This window comes from Lissotriton helveticus, chromosome 3_1 (assembly GCF_964261635.1).
Source record: "Lissotriton helveticus chromosome 3_1, aLisHel1.1, whole genome shotgun sequence".
NCBI classification, from domain to species: domain Eukaryota; kingdom Metazoa; phylum Chordata; class Amphibia; order Caudata; family Salamandridae; genus Lissotriton; species Lissotriton helveticus.
The window spans coordinates 785,645,024-785,657,356 of NC_136061.1; the positions used below are offsets into that span (position 1 = coordinate 785,645,024).

The window sequence follows — 12,333 nt, forward strand, 5'->3', positions numbered from 1 at the left end:
GGGGGGGGGGATCTGCAAGGCTAAAAATAAGCAAAGAACCAAAAGGGGGAGCAAGGCTGTCGGAACCTCAGTTAAACGTAAAAGCAATAACAGGCAAAACGCAAGAAAACCTCTACAGGTTAAGAGTCCATTGAGAAAATGGATAGAAGCAAAGGGCTTAGTCAAAACCATGGCGCTAAGACTATCCGGGGCGAGTCCCCCGGATTCTATGTCCATAGGATCTTCCCCAGATAAAACAACCCCTACGAGTATCACGTCCAGTACTGCCAGTCCACAGTCGATGGAACAACCAGTGGAGTTAATTGCAGAGGGACTAGGGGGACTAGCGGGTCCTATTACTCCCAGATCATCTATGCCACCGCTATTATCAGCAGGGGACCCGGCTCATGCAGATACATCGGCCTCTGCCAGCAAGCATCAGATCCCACCCATCGAATTTATTACTGCACTGTCATCTAAAACGGCTCCCGAGGGCACATATTCAGAAGCGCAGTCAAGATCTGTCCTGGGGCCTGTTGTAGCCAACCAGTCACCTTTGGATGAAATACTAAAAATATTAAGTAATCAACGGGCCGAAGCGCAAGAACACTACCTTCAATTGAGGGAAGATAACAATAAGATGCAGTCCTCTCTCTCTGAACTTACGGCCAAAATTGGTGGGATCTCGCAAGAAACAACTGAGCTACAACAGTGGTTGGTGGAGGTGGAAGAGACCACCACTAAGGTGGCTGCGGCATCCGAAAAGCATGAAGATCAGATTTCTGGGCTTCAAAGGAAAGTCGAAGATCTGGAGAACAGACAAAGACGCTCTAACCTGAGACTATTTGGGATCCCGGAAAAATCGGAAGGGTCAGACCCGAGGGCCTATGTCGTTGGTATACTTAAGAATGCTCTCCCTGACCTGGCCGATTGGGATTGGGACTCTCAGATCCAACGGGCCCACCGGCTGCCATTATTTCAGAGAAACAAAGATGCACAGTTCCCCCGTCCATTTTTAATATATTTTGGGAATTTCCTTTTGCGCCAGGCAGTCTGGCAGAGAGCACGTCCTAATTCTCCAATCTTGGTCGGGGAGATGTCGCTCTTCACCCGCTCAGACTTAAGCAAGGACACTATGGACAGACGGTGGCATCTCCGTAAACTGATAGATCCCTTTAAAGCCTGTGGTGCCCAGATATTTCTGCAAGAACCTGCGCGCCTTAAAGTCATCAAAAATGGGCGAACCTATTTTTTCAATGATACTAAGGAGGCTGAAGCTTTCTTAGCCAATATCAATTCAGATAAAAATTAGAGACAGATTGTTATAAGAGTTAGGCAGGGATTTTTTTCTCTTCCTTTTCCCGTCTCTTTCTGAGGGTTTTTCTTCCTCTTTTTTTTTTAGGGGATTGATAAATTGTTGAGGTGGCCGGGATGTTAAAGTGCAGCTGTCTGGAGGGCTAATCCCAATCTGCCACTGACTAGGTTATTTAATTTTTTTGTGCTGTTTTTTGGTAAGTTTATTCTGGGTTTTGACAAGGAAGGGGGGGAGGGGTCGGGGCCCGGTAGGGCGATCCTCTACTCGAGCTGCCTCTCCAACGGCAGCTGAAGCTGAAGGGTGGTACTTCCCCGGCCGGGGTAGGTACTAGGGGGGGGGGACCTTCTCTGCAGGTCTTGGTGGGCGGGTGGTGGGTGGGAGGAAAATAGCTAAAACAAGTTTACAGGCTGACAGGGATTTGATTGAAGATAGACAGGGCATGAACATTATGGTACTGAATGTGAAGTACACTAGATGTGATATTAATTGTTTGAGAGATCGAGAATCTACGATGTTCGTGTCCCCTTTTCTGTTGTTTTTTTTTATATATACTTATCAACATTTGACTACTAACTGGGAACCGGGACTGATGCTCTCACCACTTTTTAAATGCATGAAATAAAATGCTTAGCCTGGAATATAGCGGGTTTGAATAGCAAAGGCAAGAGATCTCTGGTCTCCGAAGAATTAAAATTATATAAACCGCATTTTTGTTTGCTATCAGAAACACATCTTATTTGGAAAGACAGGAAATTACTTAATCAATTAGGATACGAAATTATGGTCTGTTCGTCTGCTGGGACATCTATAAGAGGGGTTGCAATACTCAAGGACAGGCGTGTAAGAGCAGAAGTGATGCAGACCGCTTATGATAAAGACGGCAGATGGGCAATAGTGCAGCTTAAGTATGAAAACAATACATTTGTATTATGTGTGGTGTATGGATCAAACACAGATGAACCAATGCTCTTTGATCAACTGAACATAAAACTTTTGGATTGGGCGGGAGAAATTATAATTATGGGCGATTTTAATTGCATCATGGATTATAATCTGGATACAACCAGACCTAACAGCCACCAACGGATGCATAAGACTAGGGCAGCTATATTAGATATTTGTCGTATACATAATATTAAAGATGCCTGGCGACAGCTTTACCCAAGTCGATCTGGGTATACCTATTATTCGGCACCTCACAAATTATGCTCCAGATTAGATATGGCTCTAGTCAGCGACAATGTATTAGAGACTTGCTCTATGACCCTATGCCCTCGTATCTCCTCCGACCATAATGCTATAATTATATCATTTTCTACATCACACAGCACGGCTCCCTCCAGAATGTTCTCCTTTCCCAGATATCTTATTTCAGATGTATCTTATATTTCGCAGCTGAAAGTCCATCTAGCTGAGTTTATTAGCATCAACAAGAACTCGGCTTCCTGTCTTGTAGTATGGGATGCTTGCAAGGCGAGCATAAGGGGCTTTACACAGGCTTATGTGTATAGACAGAATGCTGAACTTAAACAATGCCGAGCTTTGGTAATATCACAAATAATTAATCAAGAAGAGCAATTGGCCTTGGCACTTCGACATAATCTACCCACTGTCACGGATATTAATCTTAAACTTAGTACTTTAAAAAATGACGCAAAGAAAAGTTTTTATCAGAAACACAGTGCAAATATTCACAAATACAAAATAGCGCAATATGAGGGGGGTGATAAAATCGGCCGCATCTTGGCCTATAAGGTGTCTGAGTCCAGAGCAGGCTCTCTAATTTCTAACATTAGGGGGTCAGACAACAACATATATAATAAACCACAGGAAGTTTTAGAGCTGTTTGCTGATTTTTATAAAACCCTATACACCCCAGAGAATCAGCCAGATCCTGAACTTATACGGGCCTATATTGAGGAATATGCACTGCATACAGCTGATAGCTTAGACCTGAGCTCTCTGTCCGATGATTTAACCATGATAGAACTACATCAGGCTATCAATCACTTGCCCGTGGGTAAAGCGGCAGGGGAAGATACTATCCCGCTGGAGCTATATAAGGCCTGTTTACCCGAACTAGATCTGTTATTATTAGAAGTCATGCAGTCAGTAGGGACGAATGGAAAAGCACCTAAATCATGGAATAGGGCGAAAATAATTTTTTTTCTAAAGAAGGACAAACCAAAGGAAGAGAGAGGGTCATACAGGCCAATTTCACTGATAAACACAGATGCAAAAATATTTGCTAAAATTCTTGCAATTAGACTGGTACCTATTATGCCTCAACTTGTCAATACTCAGCAGCATGGTTTTATCTCCGGGAGAGACACTACCTCACATGTAAATACGGCTATTACGGCCTTCGATGTCGCAGAGATAGAATCCCCCCCACTAGGTATGATCTTGTTAGATGCAGAAAAAGCATTTGATCGAGTGGGGTGGAACTATCTCTGGAGCACGTTGCTCCAAATGGGGTTTAGTGGAAAAATGTTAAGGGGCATACAGGCTCTATACGACAATCCCATTGCCTGCACCAGCTATAACGGTCTAACTTCTTCAGATTTCCAAATTATGCACGGAACCCGTCAGGGCTGCCCTCTCTCACCCCTTTTATTTGCTCTTTCTTTGGAACCCTTCCTAATGGCTCTTAATTCCCAAAATTTAATTGTGCCCTTTAGTTCTGGTTCTCAAGAGCTTAAACTGACCGCATATGCGGATGACATTGCCATTTATACACATGATATAAATGAGGCCCTAAAAGGAATTAAACTAGAGGCTATTAAATTTGGGAAAGTATCTGGTTACAGGCTTAATATACAGAAGACGCAAGTTGTTGCCAATTATTCCCCTTCCACGGCCATTCCAGAGATCTGTAAGGTAGCCACTTATCTCGGTGTCAAAATTACGGCTAAAATACAAGAAATAAACCATATCAACTATAATGAGTTAATCAAATCCACTGTTATACTTTTAAAGAAGTGGCGTAGGCTACCTCTGAATATTATTGGCAGAATTAATCTTATTAAGATGAAGGTATTACCTAAGTTCTTATATTTATTTCGATCTATTCCACTGGCATTGAACAATCGGTTTTTTCAACAACTGGATGGTGTTTTAAATAGCTTTATTTGGGGCTATAAAAAAGCAAGAAGATCGTTGAAACATTTGAAAAATATTACGAGTGAGGGTGGGCTTAACTTCCCAGACTTTAAGTTGTATTTTTGGTCCTCATTTTTTTTACCACTACGTTCTTTACTTCATAAGGAAGGAACCATATTTTCTCATCATCTCATGCTGAAGCAAGAGTCAAACATGTTTTTGTTTAGAGCAAATGACCCCAATTATTTCAAGAGGGTAAGGTTTCAGACGGCCAGGGATATAACAAAGATATGGAAGAACGTATTGATATATTGCAGGACTTCATTTTTTCACCCGAAATTACCTCTATGGGGCAATCCAGGTCTTCCAAGAGTATTCTCTGATAATATTAATAACATATGGGCAGAGAAGGGAGTAAATACTTTGGCCGATTTATACGGCCCACAGGGATTTGTTGATTTTAATCTGCTTAAACTTAAATATGATTTACCGGAAAATTCCAGATACAAATATCTACAGATCCATGACTTTTTAATTAATAAAAAAAAGATCCGAAGCATCGCAGACTGCGATATTTGGACATGTCTATATTCTAAAAAAACTAAATCAGTTATCAGTGGGGCTTATAAACTATTATCAAAATATAAAACAAATGACTTGCCCAAATTAACGGAGAAATGGGGGGCCCAACTTGGCTTCAATGTTACTCTGAAGCAAATAACGAACTCCCTCTCTAATATCAACAAGCTAGTAAGATCTTCCAGTCTCAGGCTACAGCAGTTCAGAACAACTTGTATGCTCTACTATACTCCTGAAAGAATCTCTAGGTGGTCCCCCAACCCCGAGTTTACAGATCATACAAAATGCCCTAAATGCTCTGGGGTAGCCGTTAATCTAGTTCATATGCTATTTTCCTGCCCTAAGCTTAAAACCTTTTGGGATGAGGTCCAAGATATTTGTAGAATTAAGAATATTTTGTTGCCTATTTTCACTGCCCCCTTTATTCTGTTAGACCATCAGTCTACCTCAATCCCACAATCTTCCTTGGCAACCATACTTATCTCTTGTGCTAAATTAACTGTTGCAAGAGCCTGAATTGCTATAGATCCACCTACTGTTTGGGATTGGTGGGCTTTAGTAATGGAAATATACTCCATGGAATTTGCCCTCGCAAACCTAAGGGGAGGCCGTTCATTGATAAAATTTGAAAGAAACTGGGGAATTTGCTTCTCAACTTGATATGATTTTGTCAAAATTTTATTTTCTCTGACACGTTATGAAATTTATAAATCTATATATTTTTTACTTTCGTGCTCAACAAATTTGGATGTTTATGAACTTTTTTTTTGTTGTTGTTTTTTTTTGCTGTCCTGATGATACTGTCTGTGCCTTCCTTATTTTATTTTATTATTTGCTGTATAATTCAATTATTTGTCTAATGTTATCATGTCCTGGATATATTTGTATTGTATTTTTCTCCTGTCAGCTTGTTTACAATAAAAATTAAAGATATGGGGTTGGAGAAACTCTATCTTAATCCGCTAGCACTGGACTTAATTTCCAGAAAAGCGTTGAAAAATCAATGTCTAGCCCACTTAGCGGAGCTCCATCTGCCTGTCGAAGCCAGCAAATCCTCGGCTCAGCACACGCTATTGATTCAAACTTCTATGCTGATTCAGCCCTATCTAGCTTGGAACCTAAGCAGTTACGACAGATTTCTCCTGACTCGGTTCAGGCTAAATACTTTTTTTCGGCTAGTCACATTCCCTAAAGTTAATGACTGGTCACAGTCGCCTTGTCAATGCCCTTGTGATGGTACCTCTCCCCAGTCTACCCCACATTTGACTCTATTCTGTAAAATCCATCTAGAACCTAGAAAGAGATATCTTGTTCCAATTTTAAAAAGTCTAGGACTACGTCAGTGTCGCCCTGCCCTCCTGGTTCTCCAACTCCTCGAGTTTGATTTCTTTGCACTAAACATTGTTAGCTTTTTAAAATGTTGTATTGGCCACAGAAAGGACCTATAATTGAAACTTGGTGTTTTCTTTCCTTTTTAATTCCCTTGTTGCGTATTTTAACCAAATTGTATTTTAAATGTAATTATTTATTGTTCCCTACTTTGACAAATGTATTAATATTTCATGTATGTACTTTTATAGTTTTTTTATCATTTGAAACCGAATAAAGTAATTACTTACTGACTGACATTTTAGTATTTAGCTTTGTGTGATCCTGAGATTTCTTTTAAGATCTAGGCTGGCCAACTAAGTTGATAAGCGAAGTAGAAGAAAACCTCTTCCTCACTCTTACCTCCAGCCAATTTTAACCTATTCATGAACTACTGCATGTGATGAGCACAATACTTTCAAAAGTGAGTCTTTCAGGTCAGTGGATGGGTTGATCAGTCTACACTGAACCTTTTCTCTTGTCTTAAAACATATGGCAGAAGAGTTATTGGCCGGTTGTATATGTTTTATCATGTTAAGAAACCGAATTGCATAAAAAATCGACAAAGATATGAAACCAATTAGGAAACCTACCTAATGAAAAGGGGACAAATGCTTCTTTCTTCACAAACTGGCCGCTCGCATCCAGGAATCGCTCAGGATAAAATACTGCTGGGTTAGTCCAATATTTTTCATCAAAATGGACAGAGTACAGATTTGTTATGACAGTTGTGCCTTCTGGAATTGAATAACCTCGCACAACAGTGTCCTTGGAAGTTGCATGAAAAATTCCTAAAGGAACTATGTTGCAAAATCGCAGAATCTCGTGTAAAACTGCTTCAGTATATGGCATTCTTGGCTTTTCTTCTAACGATGGTGTTCCATTTGGTCCCACAACAAAGTCAATTTCTTTCTGAACTTGTCCTATTAGAGTAAAAACATTGTTAGTGTTAAACATATGGAAACCATGGACTAGTATAAAGGAACAAAAAAAGAATGTCATAATAGAGGTCACAACATGAATTTCAGAAACTTCAGCAATATTGTCATTATTTCTTTTTGCATTCTTCTCAAAATAGCAGACTGACAAGTGCAAAAAAACAAGCTACTTACCATCGGCAATAAGGTTTCTGGTAGATAATCTATCTAACCACAGATTTCTCACCTTGTGTATATTCCCAGGCATCAGACTAGATCTGGAAACTTTTAAAGCAGATATCCCGCACACTGACAGGTAGCATCTTATGGCTCAATGTCAAAATCGTTCCCCTCTGAATTTATGCCCAGAGCCACATATAACTGCCACCCATAAGCGCTGCCAGCTGCATTCTAGGCTGTACGCATGCTCAGACTCAGAACCCATCAGCAGATTGCCATTACCAGTATGCAGATCTCTGGTTCTACACCATTTTAGAAAGAAACATAATCCAGTTCACATGGAGGTAAGGGAGTTGGTGAGGAATCTACAGTTCGATAGAGCTTCCACTAGAAAGATTGTTACTATAGGTAAGTAACTGGTTCTTCTGATGGATACTTCTAACCACAGATTTTTCACCTTGTAAACATAAACAACAGCTGTACCCCCAGGGTGGTGGGTCTGTGAACTGGCTCAGACAAAAACACCCTGCAGAACCGAGCGGGCAAAATGGCCCTCTTAATGGACTGGACTGTGTAAACTTTAGTGCTTCGTGAACATGTGTATCAACACCCATGTAGCCACCTGACATGCCCAGGATAGGCACTCCTAGGGCTAATGGATTCTTAGCAGCTGTTGCCTTGGTGGAATGAGCCCTCAAGCCTTTTGGGGCCTGCTTCCTCACCACTGTGTGGCAGATCTTTGTGCAGGAAACAATCCATCAAGAGATGGTATGTTTTTCCACTGCTTTGCCCTTGTTTGCTTCAGAAGCTCTACAAACAGCCGATCATCCACTCAATGTTCCATGGTGCGCTCAATATAGAAGCTTACTGCTTTTTTAGGATCCAAATGGTGAAGTCTTTCTACCTCCTTAAAGAGATGAGGTGGCGCAAAGAAAGGCAGAAGAGTGCCAGCCTGGCCGACATGAAAAGGACTAACCACTTTCTGTAGGTATGAAGCTCGGGTCCACAAAAAGAGCCTGAACTTAATGCTCATGTCTGGCAGATTTTATGGCGTTGACAGAAATATTTTGAGGTTAGAAGTCCCAAGGGATAACTTGTTTCCGGTCGAGGAAAGGCATGGCTTGGCAGTTCGGGCTGGACTGTTCCCATGAGGCACAGGGTCAGACTGATTTGCACATGGCCATGTCTGAACTGGGGTGGTAGAGTGGGCTAAAGAACGGTGGCAGAGTAAACCCAGATCTGTTGACTGGGTGTGAGTGTTTGATTGGTTCAGATGCTCCGTCCATCACCACCCCCTTTTGTACCACTTTGTTCACCATAAGTTGGCAGGGTATGCTCAGACGTGAGTCCCTTGCTCACTTTGCCACTGGATTCAAGCAAGCCGGGCTGAAGACGGGTGAAATGCCAGAAACCGGTCCTCGGAAGCTTGTTTCTGGTCCAGGGAAGGCATGGCTTGGCAGTTTGGGCTGGACTGTTCCCATGAGGCACAGGGTCAGACTGATTTGCATATGGCCATGTCTGAACTGGGGTGGCACAGTGGGCTAAAGAACGGTGATGGATTAAACCCAGATCTGTTGACTGGGTGTGTGTTTGATTGGTTCAGATACTCTGTCCATCACCACCCCCTTTTGTACCACTTTGTTCGCCATAAGTTGGCAGGGTATGCTCAGACGTGAGTTCCTTGCTCACTTGGCCACTGGATTCAAGCAAGCCAGGCTGAAGACGGCTGAAATGCCAGAAACCAGTCCTCGGAAGCTTGTTTCCGGTCCAGGGAAGGCATGGCTTGGCAGTTTGGGCTGGACTGTTCCCATGAGGCACAGGGTCAGACTGATTTGCATATGGCCATGTCTGAACTGGGGTGGCAGAGTGGGCTAAAGAACGGTGATGGATTAAACCCAGACCTGTTGACTGGGTGTGAGTGTTTGATTGGTTCAGATGCTCCGTCCATCACAACCCCCTTTTGTACCACGTGGCTAAAAAGAGGTGCACAGCAAGAAAGTGAGGACTAGAGGTGGCAATCTCCTCTAGACTGTGGTTAGTGCAGTTTAAAATACTACACATGACCTACTATACACAAGTAACACTACACATGATGGGGAGAACTCCTGACCCATGCTGCCTGTGCCTCTGCGGCGCAATAGGTACCTTTTATCACACCTTGTGGGACTGCACACAGCTCACACCGCACTGGGAGGCGGTGATGGGAACCATCACAAAAGTCACCGAGAAACATGTCCCGCCTGAGCCTAAATGCTGCCTCCTCAATGTCTGGGGACCAACAGACCTCAATCACGTTAAACGCCGATGGGCAACGAAAGGTATGATGATAGCCAAGCGAAATATATCACAAAAATGGGGAGTAGGGAGTATACCGACTTTAACGAACTGGTGTAGAGATATGGATATTGTCATGGTAGCGGAGAAGGCTACATTTATCAACAGGAGATGCCCGAAGAAATGGGGAAGGGTGTGGGGTAAATGGAACGTCTATAGGGGAAACATCTGTACGCCTCCGGAATCAGAATGTGAATCAGACGAGGACATGTAATATAGCGGAAGTCACAAATGTGCTAAAGTGGACAACATATATTGATTAACTATGAATGATTGACACCATGATTTTTAAATTGTATATGCAGATCAATGTTGTTTTAATAAAATTAAAAAAAGACACACAAAAAAGTGAGGACTAAGTTCAAGTATTACTGAGGCATCACAAAGGGTTTTGGAGGAAACAAATGTTAAAATCCTTTAAAAAATGTTATCACTACTGGTGATTTAATAAAGAAGGCTTATGCAGCAACCACAAAAGAGGTGATACCCTTACAGTGTACAAAGCACGTTTATGCTGGGTTAGGGATAGAACTAACAATACATCTTCAGACAACTTTGCCTGTAATGGGTCAATTTGTTGGGTGCCGCACCAATCCACAAATTTGACCCACCGACTGGTGTAAACTAATTTTGTGGAGGGTCTCCTTGCCAGCAAGATGACAATAACAACTTCAGGTTGAAGAAGGACAATTGTAGCTGTTCAATTTCAAAGCGTGGAGATGCACATTGTGCAGCCCTAGATGCAAAATCCTGCCCTGCTGCTATAACAGAAGATACTCCTGTGGCGGCAGCTTTATTAGGGGACAGATACTCATGTTTTGGATTTCCAGGTACCACACTCACTTGATCTAATCCGGTGCCACTATGATGACTTGGGTAACATTGTTACTGATAATTTTTAGAACTCAGGCCAGGAGAAGCAGAGGTAGCAAGGCACACAGGAGTCTAGAGCTCCACTCTAAATGGAAAGAGTCACAGACAGAAAGTTGCTTAGAAAACTTCAGCATGCAAAACTGCTGACATTTTTCATTTTAAATTGGCGAAAAGATCAAGCCGGGTCTCCCCGTTGCTGTAAGAAGCCATGTACCAGTAATGGGTGCAGCTCTCATTCGTGATCCACTAGGTGCCTGCAGCTGAGTTTATCCACTCTGATGTTTAAAGATCCTGTCAAGTGCTTCACAACCAGAGAAACTTGGAGGTCCAGCCACTTCTAGAGACACAGGGCATCCTGATAAAGGGCCCAGGACCCCAACCTGCCCTGCTTGTTGCAGGACCAAATTGTGGTGCTTTTGTCCACGATACCTGCACCAGCCTTCCTTTTACGACGAGTAGGACGGATTTCAATGCAAGCTTATTTTATTTATTTTATTTTAGAAGTTTTCTATAGGGCTGGCCAGACCCGAGGGTATCGGAGCGCTTTACAGTGGATTTGGAGAAGACAGGTATAGAACAATAAAGCAAAGATAGATTCATACATGTTCAAAGATTAACAAAATTGTCTGGCGCCGGCGGGGCGACTTTGAGGTAGCACCTTTGAGGTATTCAGAGTTGCAGGGTGTGCTGTTGAGGTAGAGTTCGGGAATGCACGGTTGAGGTAGAGGATTTTTAGACGGCTCTTGAATTCGGAAAGGAAGGGGTAGTTCTGATGTCCACAGGGATGGAGTTCCAAATTTTAGGAGCGTTACCAGCAAAAGAGCGGGCTGCAGTTTTTTGTTTCTGGGTTTTCAGGGGGAGGAGTAGGAGGGAGTTTGAACTTCTGAGACTTCTGGATTGACCGGCTTTCCTGAGCTTGGAGGCTAAGTATTCCGGTTTCCCAGTGTGCAAGGCTTTGTGTGTAAGGCAGGCCGTTCTGAAGCTAGCGCGCATTTCCACTGGGAGCCTTTTTAAATCTCTGAGTGCGGGAGATATGTGGTCGAATTTCTTTGCACCGGAGACCATTCTGGCAGCTGCATTGAGGGTCGTTTTGAGTGGCGCTAGGTGGGATAGGGCTGTGCCGGATAGGGTTGCGATCCCATAGTCCTTTCTGGATAGCACTAGTGCTTGGTTGGCTTGTTTGAGATCTCTATGCGGAATGTGTGGTTTAATTTTGTTGAGGAGCTTCAGATTGAGGAAGGCGCTCTTAGCGGAGTTCTTGATGTGGTTCGTCATTGATAGTTTGTGATCAAGGGTGATTCCAAGTGATTTTACCGAGTTAGTCAGAGTGAGATTTCCTTTGAGAGCATCGATAGCTTTCACCCATTCAATGATTTGTGGGTTGTCCTCCTTGTTAGAGATGAGGAGGATCTCGGTTTTTCCTTGATTGAGTTTAAGGTGGTTCATCGCTAGCCAGTCTTGGACTTCTTTGGGAGTGTTGTTGAGTCTAAGAATGTCGTTAAAGGAGGAGGTTTCTATGTAGATCTGTGTCATCTGCATAGAGATGGAAAGGGATGTTGGCTTTTTTCAGTATGGTGGTGAGGGGTACCATATATATGTTGAACAGTTGAGGAGAAAGAACAGATCCTTGGTGGACCCCTTTGGTCACGGGGAGAGGGTTGGATGTGAAGGATTCCATTTTGACAC

The 12,333-nt window shown here is 42.7% G+C and overlaps 1 protein-coding gene across 2 annotated transcripts in view; it reads right to left on the minus strand.

The window, feature by feature from the left end:
• The window catches only part of CYP2R1 (cytochrome P450 family 2 subfamily R member 1), a 252,410-nt gene that overhangs the window by 82,190 nt on the left and 157,887 nt on the right, over positions 1 to 12,333 (minus strand). For both annotated transcript variants that reach the window (XM_078681021.1, XM_078681022.1), the window contains exon 4: positions 6,937 to 7,266. In XM_078681021.1, coding sequence (XP_078537147.1) covers positions 6,937 to 7,266 — 330 coding nt within the window. The remainder of the gene's footprint in view (positions 1 to 6,936; positions 7,267 to 12,333) is intronic.